Source organism: Coenobita brevimanus, chromosome 3 (genome assembly GCF_032717465.1).
Source record: "Coenobita brevimanus isolate Jiangsu-jjx chromosome 3, ASM3271746v2, whole genome shotgun sequence".
Classification (NCBI taxonomy): domain Eukaryota; kingdom Metazoa; phylum Arthropoda; class Malacostraca; order Decapoda; family Coenobitidae; genus Coenobita; species Coenobita brevimanus.
Window position 1 is genome coordinate 616,833 of NC_136956.1, and position 19,215 is coordinate 636,047.

The 19,215-nt window shown below is 45.3% G+C and overlaps 3 protein-coding genes across 3 annotated transcripts; all 3 read right to left on the reverse strand.

Annotated features, from left to right (window-relative positions):
• Positions 1-357: 357 nt before the first annotated feature.
• Positions 358-4,170, reverse strand: LOC145393809 (uncharacterized). The gene has a single exon (XM_080267856.1). The coding sequence runs from the start codon at positions 4,168-4,170 to the stop codon at positions 910-912; it is 3,261 nt and encodes a 1,086-aa protein (XP_080123982.1). The 3' UTR covers positions 358-909.
• A 688-nt stretch (positions 4,171-4,858) lies between these two features.
• Positions 4,859-7,858, reverse strand: LOC145394086 (uncharacterized). Its single transcript, XM_080268062.1, has 3 exons — positions 7,807-7,858; positions 7,375-7,481; positions 4,859-5,023 (listed from the first exon to the last, which is right to left on the reverse strand). Exons 1-3 carry the CDS (start codon positions 7,854-7,856, stop codon positions 4,863-4,865), a joined length of 318 nt encoding a protein of 105 aa, XP_080124188.1. The 5' UTR covers positions 7,857-7,858; the 3' UTR covers positions 4,859-4,862.
• Positions 7,859-9,243: 1,385 nt separating this feature from the next.
• Positions 9,244-9,801, reverse strand: LOC145393640 (uncharacterized). The gene is made up of 2 exons (XM_080267712.1): positions 9,703-9,801; positions 9,244-9,588 (listed from the first exon to the last, which is right to left on the reverse strand). The coding sequence occupies exons 1-2, from the start codon at positions 9,799-9,801 to the stop codon at positions 9,244-9,246; spliced, it is 444 nt and encodes a 147-aa protein (XP_080123838.1).
• Between the last annotated feature and the right edge of the window lie 9,414 nt (positions 9,802-19,215).

A 19,215-nucleotide genomic window follows, 5' to 3' on the forward strand; every position in this document is an offset into this window, starting at 1 on the left:
ACAGGGAATAGTTGAGGGATGTTTGTATAACCAGGCAGTTGGGTCAGCAGTTGTACAAGTGCCACCACATGAAGGTATCCATCCCCAATACCAATTCAGGTTACTGTACTAGGATCACTAATGAGACAGCAAGCAATGACTTTTAAAACACACTGGTGTGAACTTTAGAATCCAACAAACTTCCCAGAATACAGTTTTACAAGAGGGTTTCATAACTGCCTGACTATACTCTTCTCACTCACAGTTGGCCCAGATTATTGTCCTTTTGCAGCTAATTTTATGGAGCTTAATGGTAAATACTGTACTGCTATGGCTCTACATCCTTTCCATGGCACTTCTTCATGAGGTGTAGCCATATTCTAGTGTTAATGCTGCAACTTGGCATTCAAGGAAGAGAGATGGCAATTTTAGGCCAAACTGGAGGGGGAGGAGGAGGACTAGTAATAAGAGTAGTACTTGTGCCTGAAGTTCACTGGAAACATGAAGCCAGTGGACTGCAGAGTGAAGACGTTCTCTGCTGTAACCCCTCCTCCTTTTGTGGGACAGGGTGGGAACTGAGGGGCATATGTATAACTGGGCCGATCCCCAGAACCAAACACGTTACGGTAAAACGAATATCGTATGACAGGCTTGACATGACAGGAGCACACACACACGTCTTTCCATTGTTACAACTCAGGATTCAAGAGTGAGAGATGATAAGTTTAGGCCAAGTAAACCAAGCATTAAATATGGACTGATATTAACCCCTTCAATCTAATGATTTATTTTCTTATAGCTTTGCTATACTATACCTATACCTAACCCATCCTGCTTGAAATTGAATATTGTACTGTATGACAATAGGAAGAATTAAATATACTGTACATCACTGAACAGAAGGTACTAAAATATGTGACTGTAATGTATCTACTTAGCAGCCTTTGCAGAGCCCCGCCCCCGGCCTCTCCCCCGTGCGGATCGCAGGGATCGGGCCGAGGGGGCAGGGCTGGCCACTTCACTGCCCTTGCTGGCCTTGGCTGGCGTGGCTGTCTGAGCTGGTGACGAAGGTGTAACAGGGGTCTTACCCTGAGATGCAGCTTTGGCTGGAGTTTTAGCTTGTGCTGGAGCTTTAGCTTGTGCTGGAGCTTTAGCTTGTGTTGGAGCTTTAGCTGGAGCTTTACCCTGTGTAGGAGCTTTAGCTGGAGCTTTACCTTGTGTGGTAGCTTTAGCTGGAGCTTTGGTTGAAGCTTTAGCTTGGGTAGGAGTTTTAACTGGAGCACTGTCTTGAGTTTTAGCTTGAGCAGGAGTTTCAACTGGAGCTTTGGCTGCAGCTTTAGCAGGAGCTTTGGTTGAAGCTTTAGCTTGTGCAGAGGCTTTAACTGGAGCTTTGTCTGGAGTTTTAGCTGGAGCTGGAGTTTCAACTGGAGCTTTGGTTGTAGTTTTTGCTGGAGATTTGGCTGGAGTTTTCGCTGGAGTCTCAGCTTTAGCAGGAGCTGCAGCTGGAGCTCTGGCTGAAGCTTTAGCTTTGGCAGCTATAACTGGAGCTTTAGGTGGAGTTTTTGCTTCTGGGGGAGATGAAATTGGAGCTTTAGGTTTTGTGGGAGTTGCAACTGCAGCTTTAGCAGTTTTAGTTTCTGCAGATGTGTCTGAAGCTTTAGTCTCTGCAGTAGTAGTCACTGGAGCTTTGGCTTTTGCAGAATCTGTAACTGGAGCTTTGGTTTTTTTTGTGGATGCAGTGACTGGAGCTTTAGCTTTATCAGAAGCTGTAACAGGAGCTTTGGTTTTTGCAGGAGCTGTAACTGGAACTTCAGGTTTATCAGGAGTGGTGACTGTGGCAGCTCCAGCCTTTGCCGCAGCCGCGATGGGAGTCTTGGCTTTTGCAGGAGCAGTGATGGGAACTCTGACTTTTGAAGGAGTACTGACTGGAGCTTCAACTTTTTCAGGAGCAGTGACTGGAGCTTTTGCTTTGGCAGAAGCTGTAACAGGAGTTTTTGCTTTTGCAGGAGCAGTGACTGGAGCTTCAACTTTTTCAGGAGCAGTGATGGGAGTTTTTGCTTTTGCAGGAGCAGTGACTGGAGCTTCAACTTTTTCAGAAGCTGTAACAGGAGTTTTTGCTTTTGCAGGAGCACTGACTGGAGCTTCAACTTTTTCAGAAGCTGTAACAGGAGTTTTTGCTTTTGCAGGAGCACTGACTGGAGCTTCAACTTTTTCAGGAGCTGTAACAGGAGTTTTTGTTTTTGCAGGAGCACTGACTGGAGCTTCAACTTTTTCAGGAGCAGTGATGGGAGTTTTTGCCTTTGAAGGAGCTGTAACAGGAGTTTTTGCTTTTTCAGGAGCTGTGACAGGAGCTTTAGCCTTTGCAGGAGCTGTGACTGGAGCTTCAACTTTTTCAGGAGCAGTGATGGGAGTTTTTACTTTTGCAGGAGCTTTGACTGGAGTTTTAGCTTTTGCAGTAGTATTAACTGGAGCTGTGACTGGAGCTTTTGCCTTTTCAGGAGCAGTGACTGGAGCTTCAATTTTTTCAGGAGCAGTGACTGGAGTTTTGGCTTTAGCAGGAGCTGTAACTGGAGCTTTTGCTTTTGTAGGAGAGGCAACCTGAGCTTCAACTTTTTCAGGAGCAGTGATGGAAGCTTTAGCTTTTGCAGGAGCAGTGACTGGAGCTTCAACTTTTTCAGGAGCTGTAACAGGAGCTTTAGCTTTTGCAGGAGCAGTGACTGGAGCTTCAACTTTTTCAGGAGCAGTGATGGGAGCTTTAGCTTTTGCAGGAGCAGTGACTGGAGCTTCAACTTTTTCAGGAGCAGTGATGGGAGCTTTAGCTTTTGCAGGAGCAGTGACTGGAGCTTCAACTTTTTCAGGAGCTGTAACAGGAGCTTTTGCTTTTGCAGAAGTGGCAACTGGAGCTTCAACTTTTTCAGGAGCTGTAACAGGAGCTTTTGCTTTTGCAGAAGTGGCAACTGGAGCTTCAACTTTTTCAGGAGCTGTGATGGGAGTTTTAGCTTTTGCAGGTGCTGATATCAGAGTCTTGGCCTGAGTTTTAGCTTTTGTTGGTGCTGTAATACGTGACTTAGCAGAAGCTGTAACTGGAGTTTTAGCTGTTGCTTTAGTTTCCGCAGGTGTGACTGGACCAGCAGCTGGTGTTACTGGCGACTCAGACATTGTGGAAGTCTTGGCTGGCTGCTTGGCTGGCGTGGAAGTTCCTGATAGTTTAGGAGATGTAACTGCTGTCTTAGGGGCCGGTCTGGAAGCTTCTGCAGGAGTCTTAGGTGGTTGTTTGGCTAACGAGGGAGCTCCTGGTGGTTTTGGAGACGTAACTGTGGTCTTAGGCTGCTGCTTGGCTGGTGTAGGGGTGGTAACAGGAGGTGCAGTTGGTAGTTTGGCTTCTGTGAGAATTTTCATCATTCTTGGAGATTTGGCTGCAGGTGTCGTTGGTGTTTTGGGTGTTGAAGGAGCTGTGATTGGTGCTTTTGGTGTTGAAGGAGCCGTGATTGGTGCTTTCGGTGTTGAAGGAGCCGTGATTGGTGTTTTGGGTGTTGAAGGAGCTGTGATTGGTGCTTTGGGTGTTGAAGGAGCTGTGATTGGTGTTTTGGTTGTGGTTTTGGCTGGTGCAGGAGCTGTAATCGTTGCTCTGGCTTGTGTCGTTGTTTTGGCCACAGTGGTAGCCTTAGGGGTGGCAGGGGATGGTGGTGTCACTGTTGTGGTCTCAGCTGCTTCTTCCTTTACCTGAGCTGCAACCACATTAGTCTTACTTCCCACCACTACAGTCTTATCTTTGCTCTTCTCCTTTTCTTCAGCGGAATCCACAGTGGTCTCAGTTTCCTCTGGTTCGGTCTTAATCTCACTTTCTTTTAGTACTTGAACTGAGTCTACACTGGTTTTACTTCCCTCCTGCATAGTCTTAGCAACACCCTTCTCCTTTGCCAGGCCTACATCAACACCCTCATTCACAGATGGTCTCCTTAGACACACGCGAGACCTGACTGACCTCCGGGTGGGTGTGGAACTTGAGTCATTCTTGACAGCTGTTGGGACGTCAATTACGCTATCACTGGACTGTAACTTCCCTCCACCCTCAGCAGATTGTATTTTCCCTCCATCAGACTGTATTTTCCCTCCACCCTCAGCTGGCTCCACATCCATCTCCTTCACAGCTGCTGACTGCTTTGGTGCTTCAACACTACCTGTCTCCATCCTGACTGCTGGTGCTTCCCCATTCCTTACCTCTGCTTCAGTCTTTCCTTCATCATTCTCCCTGGCTTCTTTCTTCTGGTCATTCTCCTCTGCTGTTTTATTTACTTCATTCTTCCCTGACACTGCCTTCCCTTCATTCTCTCCAGTCTCTTCCTTCCCTTCATTCTCCTCTGTTTTCTTTTCCTTCTCTCCTGTCTTCTCTCCAGTTTCTTTCTTGTCTTCCTTCTCCTTCGTCTTCCTTTCTTTCTCTCCTGCCTTTAGCCTTCCCTCCTTCTCCTCTGTCTCCTTTTCTTTCTCTCCTGCCTTAGATATTCCTTCATTCAACTCTGCTTCAGTCTTTTCCTCACTCACCCTTTCCTCCACTACACCTTTCCCTGCCTTCTCTCTCACTTCAGTCATCCCTGTTTCTCCTTTTCTTTTCATCTCCACTGGCTTTTCCTCCACTTCACTCTCCCCCTCATTCCTCCCTTCATCTACCTCCTCCTCATTACCTACTTCTGTCTCCTCATTACCTACTTCCACCCCTTCCTCACTCCCCTCTGCTTCAGCCTCCCCCTCACTCCCCTCTTCATCCACCTCACTCTCCTCTTCATCAACCTTCTCCTCATTCCCATCTACCTCTGCCTTCTCCTTATTCCCGCCTACTTCTGCCTTCTCACTCTCACCTTCATCTACCTTACCCTCACTCCCGCCTACTTCCGCCTTCCCATCACTTCCTCCTGCTTCAGTCTTCCCCTCACTTTCCTCTGCCTCCGCCTTGTCCTCAGCCTCAGTGTACAGGTCTTCGTAGTCAAATTCAAGATCACTGTCGAGAAGCTCTGGAAGGCTGTCCTCACTTTCGGTATCCTCATGGCTGAAAGACGAATTACACTGTTGATAAAGGACAAGCTTGGAAAATAATAATAAAACACAATAATAATAATAAAGCAACGTTGGGTCTGGTTAGTACTTGGATGGGTGACCGCCTGGGAACACCAGATGCTGTTGGCATAACGTTCTCCCTACGTGTCAAGTGGGGTTGGAGGAGGATTAATGCCCCTCCCTGTAAAACAATTAAATCTAAGCCCTTGGCCACCCCGTCTGGGATACATGGCATCTGGCAATGAATGAAAAAATGAAAAAACAATAATAATAATAATAATTTACCGGTATGGCAGTGTTAAAAACGGAAAGAAGGAAGGGCACTTACTGATACATCTATAATGAAAAGAGGCATACACTACTTCTTTGTTACTTGGAAGACTGTTCTCACCCTCAGTACCGTAGCCTCTTGAAACACTATCATCAACATCCAACTCAGTACTGCCCCATTGGACATGTACAGGTCTGAGGATACGCTACCCAGTCCAGATACTCATGGCAAGAGTAACTACACCCTTTTCAGGCTAACCTGGCTCACATTTCCATCCTTTTGCAACATTTCACAAAGCTCTGTGGTAGAAAAAGGACAGTGTTATGGTTCTTCATACTTTCCATAACACTTCCTCATGACTAGCATCACATTTCAGTGTTAACCTGCTGAAATGAACCAGGATTCAAGATTAATAATGGGCAATTTTAGGCCAAGCTGGGTAAAAATGGTATATTTCCTCTCCTTCCCCAAGTGGCATTATGTGAATATTAAATCACAACCACACCTAGGAAGGAGGCCCCCCATGGACTAAATCCAGTTCATATCGTTTATAAAGACTTCAACATGCCTTCAATTTCCAGACAGATCTCTCAGGGTCATATTTCTTGGCCCCTGTCATACATACGCAACTCAAGGGCTGACCGCAGCGTGACTCACTGTCGAGTCCTAGTTGGCTCCCACGCCTCCTGACGCCCCAAGTCTGCTCTGCTCACGACTGGTCGTGAAGTCCTCAAGAACGCGACCAGATTGCGAGGCAACGAAGCTACGAGTCTTCAAATTTGAAAATTAACAGATTTTTGTCAGACACGACCGTGACACGACCGCCCAGGAATGCAAGACGACTGCGTGATGCGTTTGGGGAATGCACCACGACCCCCTGTGGAGGCGTGGATGGCGTGGCAGACGGCTGGGGTGATGTGTGGAGGCAGGCGGCCAGGCGTGAACTCATGGTAGGTGCGGCCCTGTCGTGGCTTATATGCCGCAGGCTGGAGGACTCGCAGTTGCCATGTGTCACCGGTGTTGCCACCTCGCCACCCATGCCAGGTGTCCCGCCAAGACTCTTGGCGTGCTCTTGACTCGGGTGTAGCCCAGCCTTCACGCGGTCTGATTACAATTGTCATGTGGTTGTGAGCCATGATTCTGATTCACCAAATGGACTGTCAAAATACGTGGCATGGTCGTCTCGGGGTCTTGGCTCGGTCTGGTCGTGGTCGGTGACTCGTCACACGGTCTTGACGTTTTATTTTGTCGGTGAATGCATCATGACACGCTATGACCGCATCACGACGCATCCAATTGAGCTAAGACTGCTTCATGACCAACCTACGACATCTCCAACTGTGACACGACTTTGGGCAAGTCGTGAGGCCTGACGAGTCATCCCAGCGGCTCACAAACGCCCTACAGAGTCCAGGCCTTGTCAGCAAATCAAGGGACGATCGATGAAAAAATGTGTTAAGACCCTGAGTTGTGCCGCGGTCAGCCCTTGAGTGGTGTACGCATGACTGGGCCTCTAGTGGCAGTTGTGTTCTTGCTGCACCTCTTCCTCAGCATTGTATACTGACACTACAGCACATCTTATCATCCTCTGGTATACAATTTATATAATTTTCACACTGACAGACACTGATGAACAGCCTACACATGGTGGTGTACCATGGGTAAAACAACTGTGGCAACCACCCAGGAGCCAAGCCTCCTTATATTTCCTTGCACCTTGCCATGAAGGACCTTGGTCCAACCCTGGTCAGATACTGTCTACCACATGGGAGTGTCAGGTCCCTACATGGTGTTTAATATGTACTGTACCAGCAGAAGAACCCCACACCAGTAGCTACTTACCTGTGATTGATGGGTCTGCTCAGCAAGAGGGATCAGGGTTCAGTAACAACAATAACAAGTCATACTGATATGGTTGGCATCAACAATACCAACGGTCATACTGATGTAGTTAGCATGAGTAACAACCCTGAGGATACTTAAGAGTAATGTGAAGGATAATTTAGTGAGAAACTGGAAGTGCTACACCACCAGAGTCCCTTTAACACTATCCTAATACACCACAGACTCACCTGTAAGTACGTCTACGCTTGCTCCTGCGGTCTGGTGTGTCTGGCCTCTCATCGAAATCCTCACCAACCTCCAGCGTGTCAGCCACCAGCTTGCCCACTTCCGTAGCCTGTACAACACAACATTAAACCACCATTACATTCACTGTGGGCCAGGGGTAACTTTGTTCACATAACTGATACTGTAAATTGACTTAAACTGGAAATAACTGTAGTAGTTGCACTTTCAAAATAATCTAAACCTTAAACAAGACTGACTATAGGCTTCAGCTAGCCTTTCTTGCACTCTATTACCCTCATATCAGGGGCCGGGGAAGCAGCTGAGGGTCACCTATTGATATATTAATTTACCATGGTGTGTTAAAACCGTGGCCTTCCTTCCCTTCTCCTCGCCTACCAGCATCGCCACTCTCACACCCCTACGACTCCACTCACCTCATAGTCCGGAAAGTCGTCATCGTTATCCAAAGCATCCTTGGTAGCATCCGCACTCTCGTTTCGCCCGCCATCCACCTTTCCTTCCTGATCTTCCTTCCCAGTCTTGTCTTTCTCGGTCTCGTCCTCATCCGTCGTCTTTTTTCCCGGTTCTTGTGGCTTGGTGGGACTTGCATCGTCGGTGGTCGCTGCCTCCGCTGTGGTCTGATCCTTGTTGTACCTCATACGTTTTCTGGGACCTTTTAGCTTCTCCTCGGTTAGCTCTGGGTTTTCCTGAAGTGGGTCAAAACAGGTCATTATCAATACTGGGTCAGAACAGGTCATTATCAATACTGTTAACATTTTTACTATCATTATTATTCTCATCATCATTATCATCACCTCGTTACAGCATTACTTTCAAGCATTATATACAACAGAATTCGAGACACAAGGAATAAGAAACGTACAGAGAGCCACCATCATAACTATACAACTATCATTACCCTCATACTTCATCATCATAACACTATTTCAACCTCTGTCTCTTCGCCGCACTGTTGCCTCTTTATCTCTTTTCTATCGCTACTTCAATGGTCACTGCTCCTCTTACTGTCTCCCTTCAACCTCTGTCTCTTCGCCGCACTGTTGCATCTTTATCTCTTTTCTATCGCTACTTCAATGGTCACTGCTCCTCTGAACTGTCTGCTTGCACCCCTCCACCTCTACGACGGGCGCGTAGCACCCGTCTAGCAGCAAACTCTCATCCCTTTTCTGTCCAACTCTCTAATGCAAGAGTTAACCGTTACTCCCAGTCCTTCATGTATGCAACAGGTCAACTCTGGAACTGTCTACACACACACACACATACACACAGCCAACTCTCTACTGCAAAAATTAACCGTCACTCCCAGTCCTTCAGGTACGCAACAGGTCAACTCTGGAACTGTCTCCCTCTGTCTGTATTTCCTGCTGCCTATGACCTCCAATCTTTTAAACACAGTGTGTCCGGGCATCTCGAAATGAATGAATCTTGAATTTTGCATTTATCTATCTTTATCTTGAAAGGAACAATTATTTGAGGTTTAAAATCATTGGTTCCTTCTTCCTTGCACACACACACACACACACACACACACACACACACAAAGGTCAACTTATTCAATTTCTCTACCATCATCATCACCATCCTATTATATTAGTGTTACCCCATTTCATCACCACCACCACCACCACCACCACCAGCAACAACCACCACCACCACCCCCACTATCCCCAGTACTAACCAAGCGGTCTTTGAGGTACTTGGCATAGTTGTCGTAATGCTCCTGTGTCTGGAAGTGGTGGTAGGCGTCGGTGAATTTCTCGAACAACCAGTGAGGACATACGGAACACAGCATTTCCGATTTTTTCTCCAAGTTCTGTGGGTCTGAAGGGAAGGAATGATTTGGTTACTTATTAAAGTATTATTTTTTCTGCTACTACTACTATACTACTTCTAAAACTACTTCTACTACTACTATTATTACTACTGCTACTACTACTATTATTACTACTGCTACTACTACTATTATTACTACTGCTACTACTACTATTATTACTACTGCTACTACTACTATTATTACTACTGCTACTACTACTATTATTACTACTGCTACTACTACTATTATTACTACTGCTACTACTACTATTATTACTACAGCTACTACTGCTATTATTACTACTGCTACTACTACTATTATTACGACTCATACTACTACTATTATTACTACTGCTGCTACTACTATTATTACTACTGCTACTACTACTATTATTACTACTGCTACTACTACTATTATTACTACTGCTACTACTACCATTATTACTACTGCTACTACTACTATTATTACTACTGCTACTACTACTATTATTACTACTGCTACTACTACTATTATTACTACTGCTACTACTACTATTATTACTACTGCTACTACTACTATTATTACTACTGCTACTACTACTATTATTACTACTCATACTACTACTATTATTACTACTGCTACTACTACTATTATTACTACTCATACTACTACTATTATTACTACTGCTTCTACTACTATTATTACTACTACTACTACTACTACTATTATTACTACTACTACTATTACAACTATTACTTCTACTACTACCATAACAATAACATCATCATCCAATCCTACGTTGCCCCATGAGGAGCGTAGGAGCCCGGGGCTAGGCAAGTTGGTCCTGACATTTAAGATGAGTGACCAGCCTCATTCATCCCTGAGTGGCATTACATGAGCAATAAACCCCAACCATCCCTTGGATATAAACCTTCACCGACTCAATCCGATTGGAGCGCCTTAATTACCCACTAAACCACCAGGCGCCAAAATTTGGTTATATGGTTACCACCCAGCGTAGTAAATGGTTTCCTGGTGTACAGGAAACCATTTGGCTTATCATTAAATCATTACCCATAAACAGAAGGAGGAAGAAAGAATGAGGGAAAGAAAGACAGAAGTGGAAGACAGGAAAGAAGGAAGGAAGGAAGAAAGGGCATGCACCCAAGAGCAGCACTACATTGAGTGAGTGGATGGTTAGCACCCACATCTACCACTATGAATAACAATAACAACATCTACTACTACTACTACAATAATGAAAACTATTACTACTACTGCACTATTACTACTACTACTGTACTACTATTACTACAACTACTACTGTAATACTACTACTACTTTCACTACTACTGCTATTCTATATTTATTCTTATTATCATTATATCTCCAATCCCTACTACTTCTACTAATACTACAGTAACACCTAGTACTACTACTACAACAAGTACTTCAACTACTACAGCCATTCTCATCATCATCATCCGGACCTCCTTTCCCACCCTAGGGCAGGGTGAGGAGTAGCAATGCCCAGACAGCCCAAATCTGCCCAATCCAATGGGCCACGCTTCCATTCACTCACCATTCAAGCCCCCGGAATCCTGGCTCCATCTGATACACCAAAAACATCCACCACGTTCTGTAGCTTCACATAAACGTATCCAATAGAGTCAGTCAGATGCTGTCATGTTAAAAAGGGGTGCCAAGTCCCTATCATGTGCTTCTCCTCACAACATTCATCCAGCCAGCTCGATCTTGTCATCATCACTATACTATATCTATCTATCTATAGCCTGACGCCCTAATCCCGTGAAGGGTGGCTGCAGACAAAATGCCTCCACGTCGCTCTGTCACCCACCATTTGACTGCCCTCCCCCCAACTCACTCCCCTCTCCCTCATATACCTTTCAACTCCATCCCTCCACCTCATCCTCAGTCTCTCCCTCCCTCCACCTCACCTACATACACCCTCTTAGTCAGTCTTTCATTCTCCATTCTCTCCACATGTCCAAACCACCTCAGTGTTATAAAATATTTCCAATCCTCACAAAAGCAGCATAACCCATCCCACCAACACACAAGATCGGAGAGTGTAATTTCTGACCTGACCCTCAAAATTAACAATGCGGAGGTCAACTCACCTTGGGGCAGCCCCGGGTCATAGGCAGGGCATCTGGTCTTGACTCGGTTGACCTTGTGTCGATGTATCTCTTCCACGGCCGACCTCAGTGCTCTGGTGTTGACTGTGTGGGTCGAGAAAATGTTCACTGGCAGTTCATCATCAGTATTACTGTCCTCCTCCTCATCATCATCATCACCATCATAAATCATCATCACTGTCCTCCTCCTCTTCTTCTTCCTCCTCCTGCTCCTCCTCATCAACTGTCATATCCTCCTCCTCCTCATCATCATCATCATCATCATCATCGTCATCCTCTTCCTCCCCTTCTTCATCCTCCTCATCATCATCACCATCATCAATTATCCTCCTCCTCCTCCTCCTCTTCTTCTTCCTCCTCATCATCATCACCATCTTCCTCCACCTCATCATCATCATCAATTATTACACTCATCACTAAATCATCACTGCAATGCTCCTTCCATTGTCATCATCATTATCAATCCTGACCCCTTGTTTGTTAAATCCAGCATCACAAACCTACTTCTGACAATCATCATCACCATCATCACCCTAATCCAACTTGTCAAATTCATTCTCATCACAAACCTAATTCGGACAGTCTTCATCATCACTCTAATCATCATCCTAGCATTAGTCATCACCATCCTAACCCCATTTCAAACATCATCATCACTACACTATCACATCATCATAATAATCTCACTTCATACTTTCATCATCATCATCACAGTCCCACTTCTGACATCATCATAATCATCATCTCAATCCCACTTCACACCTTCATCATCATCATCATCACCATAACCCTCCTCCAAACATCATCACCCTTGCCCTACATCAGACAATCACCTTCATCATCAAGGGACCTTCCTGAACAGAAAAAATTATCCGGCAACAGTTGGTAAAAGAGAATCATATTTGGCTTATGGGAGACTTTCTGACATACAATCCAGTTTTCAATATCTATCTACTTATCTATTTATAGCCAGACGCCTCAATCCCGTAAGAGGTGGCCACAAACAAATCGCCTCCATGTCACCCTGTTCCCTGCCACTTCACTGCTCTCCCCCCAGCTTATAACCTCCTCCCTCAGATACCTCTCCATTCCATCCCTCCAACTCATCCTCACTCTCCCCCCCTTCACCTCACTCACATACACTCTCCTAGTTAGTATCTCAGCCTCCATCCTCTCCACATGGGCAAACCATTATCCCCTTCAGGAAAAGATTATTCCAATGTTTAATAAATTTGTCTAGGCAGCAAAAACAAACTTCACTACTAAATCATCAAATGGAAAGTGCTTATCCCACAGAAGATGGCCACAAACAAATCATCTCCACGTCACCATGTTCACTGCCATCAGGGTGCGCTTCCTTCAACTCACACCTCCCTTGTTCATCTACCTCTCCACCCTATCCCTCCATCTCATCGTCACTCTCCCATTCCATCCTCCTCATACACACTCTCTTAGTCAATCTCTCTTTCTCCACTTTCTCATTCATTCATTCATTCATTGCCAGACGCCATGTATCCCAAACGGGGTGGCCAAGGGCTTGGAGTTAATTGTTTTTACAGGGAGGGGCACTAATCCTCCACCAACCCCACTTGACACGTAGGGAGAACGTCCCATTGGCCAAACCACCGCAGGGTACAACGCCTTCCACCACAAACACATCAATGCCACAACGCTCCTTTATTTCCCCATTACTCTTAAGTACAAAAATATACCGCACATTACCTGTTTCCATAAGTTCCACGCTGATATCCCTGGCAGCGGTGATTGCAGAAAACTCACGCTGCTGTACTTGCTGTGAAAAAAATTGGAAATACTCATGAGACGCGGATAGCTGGAGATCAATAATTCCATCAAGCGAGTGGATGGTAGCCACTCCTACCTACCAGCAAGAATGCACACAAAACTATGCTGTATATATGCTTCGCTTCTTCACCTTCTTTAGAAACATGGTGAGTGACTTAACACCATGATGTGCGAGGATAACAATGGCTATGGAAGAGTTTTTGATGAGAGGATGGCAATAGAACACAGTGAGATGGTTTGGCCATGTGGAGAGGATGGAGGGTGAAAGACTGAATGTGAGTGAGGTGGAGGGGGGGAGAGGGAGGGGGAGGCCGAGGATGAGATGGAGGGATGGGGTGGAGAGGCATATGAGAGAGGGGGGTGTGAGTTGGGAGCAGGGCAGTGAAATGGCGGGGGACAGGGAGATGTGGAGGTGATTAGTTTGTGGCCACCCCGTACGGGACTGAGACATCTGGCAATAGACAGATAGATAGATGACAATGGCTATGGCCTGGAAGATACTGGATATGGTATGGGAGGAAAATAACTGCCATGGTAAAGTTTATGATACAAGGAATATACTGGCTATGGTAACTAAGACATGGTTTGGTATCAACTGAATTTACACCAAAAATTACAGAGGCAACTTTCCTTGCCACACAAATGTTCTGGATTAGCATGTACTTTCACCTCCCCCTCTCGCCACTTTATTCTCGGTCTTCCCCTCCCTCTCCACCCCATCCCTCCATCTTATTCTCGGTCTTCCTCTTCCTCTGCAGCCCATCCCTCCATCTTAGTCTCCCTCCCCTTCTCCCCTTAACATCTCACTCACATACACTCTCCTTATCAGTCCCTTATTCTCCATCCTCTACACATGGCCAAACCATCTCAAAAGTACTTCTTCCAACACTCCACATCCACACCACAGCACTCCTACACTTCCTCCTATGTCTGTCTGTCTCTCCACGTAACTCCACATGTTAAAAAGATATTAATTTTTGTTGCTGAGTGAAGAGCTGAAGGCCACGCTGAGAGTTACGCATTGTTATAAATCATATTACACATCATTTTCTCCCTGGCAGCTTCCAGCAACTACTGAGAATAATGAGCTGGTTTTGGCAATAGCTCTGAGTCCAAAGAAATCATCAGTTGTACCAGAGTCAACCCCAGAACAGGACATTGTAAGAGTGAGTATTCATTTTCGTTTTTAAAGGCTCCAACATGCTTGCATGTGTCGGCCTTGGTCACCTAATGGCGGCTCTCCACGCTGCACGATCCATTGCAGCCTCCCTGTTCAGTCCCTTAACCCTAAGGTCACACTTAATGACCTCGTCCCATGTCTTTCTCGGTCTACCCCTCATAACCCCACCCCCAGCATTAACACTTCTCACCTTCCTCACCCAATTATCATCCCCCATCCTCTCCAGATGTCCAAACCACCTCAATCTACCTCTCCTCATCACAGCACCAATACACTCCAGTCCCATCCTACCTCTTTATTATGTATGTATGCATGTACGGATCTCTGTATGGTATGTGTGTATTTTATTTATTTACACAAAGGCAGAGGCACTAGACCTGCAAAGCTGGGGAGGATATGAGGTGCAAACTCACCACCATGTGTTCCAGTGAGAGGGTGTGAGCCAGATGTTGTTCAGGAGTTTTAAACTTCTTCACCACACAGATCATACAAATGTTCATCCTCTCCTTGCTCTGAAACACATAATATAGCATCATCATCATCATTATTATTATTATTATTATCATGATCATTTCAATGGCCATGTGGGTTTAGCAGCACAAGAACATAAAGGTGTACATAGGGATGTGTATGATATAAGGAATGCAGATGGTGTGAGGATACCATGCTAGAGTTCAGAGAGGCAATGGGCATGGCTTTGTGCATCATGTTTTAAGGAAAAGAGGTGTGATACAGAGTGTTAGAAGTACACTGAGGTGATCTGGTGATGTGGAGAGGATGGAGGGTGAGAGACTAACCAGGAGAGAGTATGTGAGAGAGATGGAGACAGTATGTGGGAGAGATGGAGGGGGAGAGGGAGAAGGGGACTGAGAATGAGATGGAGGGATGGAGCCGAGAGGTATGAGAGAGAGAGAGGGGTACACGTTGGGGGGATGGAGAGCGAGAGACTAATGAGGATAGTGTATGTGAATGATATGAATGGGGGAGGGGAGAGGAAGTGAAGACAGGGAACCACAACACTCACCCCATTTATTTCATTAATCCGATCCTCGTAGGTCTCGGTGCTCTTTCCCTCTAATTTCGCGACTGTCATGTGGGCTTCCTCCAACTGTAAGGGAATAAACTGTGAGTGAAGTGGAGGGAGAGAGGTGGAGTGGAGCGAAGGAGAGGAGGGTGAGAGAAGAAGAGAGGGAGACCGAGGATGTGGTGCTGAGGTATAATGGGTGAGAGTGAACTGGGATACAAAGACAGAGTGGATATATACTGTGTGTGTGTGTGTGTGTGTGTGTGTGTGTGTGTGTGTGTGTGTGTGTGTGTGTGTGTGTGTGTGTGTGTGTGTGTGTGTGAGAGTGAGAGTGAGAGAGAGAGAGAGAGAGAACTGTGGCACAACATTACAAGAAACAAGGTAAGGTAATATCAAAGCACCTTCCAGCCTGAGACTCAAGGCAGGAAATGGCAAGTTGTAAAATAAGCTCCCTAACACCTTCTCCTAAGCAATTCATCCCCTTAGCACACCTTCCTGCAATACCCTGTTATATAAATCCTTCCAACATCACCGCACTCTGCATAAATAACATACAAAAGGATATTAACCAGCCGTAGCCAAAAATAAATCGCTAAGGAAGAGGTGTTAGGGAACTTCCTTACCCAACAAGTATTCAGGCCAAAATAGCATCAACCTACCTTTTCGTCAGATCAAGGTAGGTGACAAAGAAATGCAAAATTGGTAATACAGCAGCTACAAGAGGTATGGTACAGGAAACTCAGACCTGAACGAATGTGGGCAAGGACTCTTTTAAATGCCCTAAGGTTTTAGGATATTCAAATCTTTACCCAAGACTGCTCCTCTCCCACAAAAGCACCCAGTGTGAATCATCGCAAGCATATTTTCTTTTGATTATCTTACATAGTATCATCGCAGCGTCAGCCTTGGACACCTAATGGCAGCTCTCCATACTGCTAAATCTCTGGAAGCCTCCCTATTCAGTTCCTTATCCCTGAGGTCACATTCTATGACCTTGTCCCAGGTCTTTTTTTGAGGGTATAAAAATGCAATACAATACAATAAATAAGAATGCACACAGCACTGTATAGGTCAAGCTGATCTTTCCTACATAATACAGTAAGTCAGCCATGCTTTGCTTTCCCAGTGCATGTTATTTTCTTGAGTATAGTGATCGAGACTTCGTGCCAAAACCTCACTAAATCTACCCAAATTTACATAACACTGCATATTGATCAGCTTGACTGAACTAGATTAGGTTAGATTAGACAGGGGTAGGTTATGGTTACGTATCATTCAGTGAGTAACAACAAGTTTGGGTAAATCTGAGCAAGTTTGATTACGTCTCTGCTGTTACACATGAGCTGGACTATCTACCAATTTGTCATAAGATTTCTTGTTTTTGTGTGTGTCAGTGCCTTCCTGATTGTTCTGCAGGAGGAAAAGGCATCGTGATAACTAAGGCTACACTAACTAGGGAAACACATCTTTAGCTGGTAAACACTGGCCCACAATGAATAGGCCTACCAGTGTGGGTATACCCCTGCTCTGGTGACCTGTGATATGATTGGGCTGCCCAGTGACGACAACGGCACAAACTGAGAGGCAACCATGAACTAAAATGACCACCCTATTTAAAACTTTGAATATCTATGCAGTTCATGCGGTCTGGATACAGAAATGTTCTAGACATGAGGGAGTTTCTTGTACTGGCGGGTTCCACTATACAAGCATCCATTATTTGAGAGACTGATGATGTCTGTCTATCTATCTATCTATTGCCAGATGCCTTAATCCCGTACGGGGTGGCCACAAACAAATCACCTCCATGTCGCCCTGTCCCCCACCATTTTCACTGCCCTGCTCCCAACTCACACTCCCCTCTCTCTTATACCTCTCCACTCCATCCCTCCATCTCATCCTCGGCCTCCCCCTCCCTCCACCTCACTCACATACACTCTCCTCGTCAGTCTCTTGCCCTCCATCCTCTCCACATGGCCAAACCACCTCAGTGTGTTCCTCTTAACGTTTCCTATCACATCCACACCACAACGCTCCTTTATATCCTCTTTTGATGATTTGAGGAATTTAAATTCAAACTTGGTGAAGTAAGTAGGGTCAATTAACTTAACCCCAAGTTTCCCATAAGTTATATACTCCATTATACGAGTTTTGCGATCCCTTTTTCAATCCATTTTATGAGTTTCCGCTACTGAGCTATCCTTCATTAACATAGCCCACTCGTATATGGAACACACCTGCAATATCAACCCACCTTCAGGCCTGACTAATGGAAGGTGATGGTGAACTATAAAATGAATACAACAACAGCAACAAGAAACAGCTCAATGTCAACTTACCTCTATGCATGATCTGAGGTTAGTGAAAATGACAGGGCAACATGGAGGCGATTTGTTTGTGGCCACCCCTTGCGGGACTAAGGTGTCTGGCAATAGATACAAAATGAATATAACAGCAGCAGCAGCAGCAACACATACAGTACTAACTCACCTTCAAGCATGAGTCAAGGTAGGTGACGGTGAGGACTTTCTTGAATATGTAATAATTGCAGTTCTCATCATGTTGGGGTGTCTCTAAGTGCTCCTGGTACACCTGTAACAACATAACAAAGCATTAGGTTCTGGGTGGTAACCATATAACCAAACCATACGTGCTCCCTACGTGTCAAGTGGGTTGGTGGAGGGTTAGTGCCCCTCCCTGTAAAACAAATAACTCAGAGTCAAATGGCCACCCCTTACGGGATTATGGCGTCTGGCAATAGATAGACAGATAGATAGATAGGTCTTGATCACTACCTCTAATTTTGTCTTGACCTCTCTCTCTCTCTCTCTCATCTTCCTGGGGAGGGGAGGGGTAACAGTACTTCCCCAGTGTCCCTGCTAGTCGTAAGAGGTGGTTAAGAGGGGCCTTCTTGTCCCCCATCTTTCTCTCCTTACTGTGGCGTTCTTCTCCTCTGCCCTACCTCTCTTCTTGGTATTTTCCTATTTCTTCCGGCCTTTCCTTTCCCTCTACTATCAGGTTAGACATTTGGTTTATGACACAAATAGTTTAAGGACTTTCCACTGACGGTGACCAATTCTCACACGCCAGTTTCACACCAAGACTTCAACACCAGCCTCTGTGCCATAGAGTTGTATTATGCTTCATGCTAGTTCATTATTCTCTCTCTCCCTCTCTCATTCTTCTACACCTAACCCCATGCTGTGACAATCTCTGCTATTTAATCTCTCTCTCTCTCTCTATTCTTAATGGATGGGTGGATGGATGATACCTCTCTCTCTCTGTTCTTAATGGATGGATGTTACCTCTCTCTCTCTCTATTCTTAATGGATGGATGGTACCTCTCTCTCTCTCTCTCTCTCTCTATTCTTAATGGATGGATGGTTGGATGGTATTTCCCTCACACGGAAGGCTGGATGGTTACTCTACTTACATAAGCAGTTGCGAAGGCTTTGTCACAGATGTAGCAGGGGTAAGTCTCAAGGCGGTTATTATCCTGTAAAAGATGCAAGCACTTCAGTAGTTTGGCATAAAGATGGTCTCCCCCTCTCTCTCTCATGCTCAGGACAACTCTTCTATTCTATTCCAGTTAATCTGAGTAAGAATGAGTTAGCACAGAAGGCTTTGCAGGGCTCTTGCTAACTGCCAATGGTTGCGAGCCTTTTGCCTCCTAAGGTTTCAGATTTACGAGACAAATAAATTTTTAGCCAAACTGACTACGAGCCGAATTATATAACGAGCAATAAATATATTTATTTATTTACACATTGTGATGATTAGAAAAACCTAATGCGGTTCTAAACATTCACACTGGTGACTGGGGAAGACTTAATAATCGATCTCAACGTACTTTGTTGTTCATTT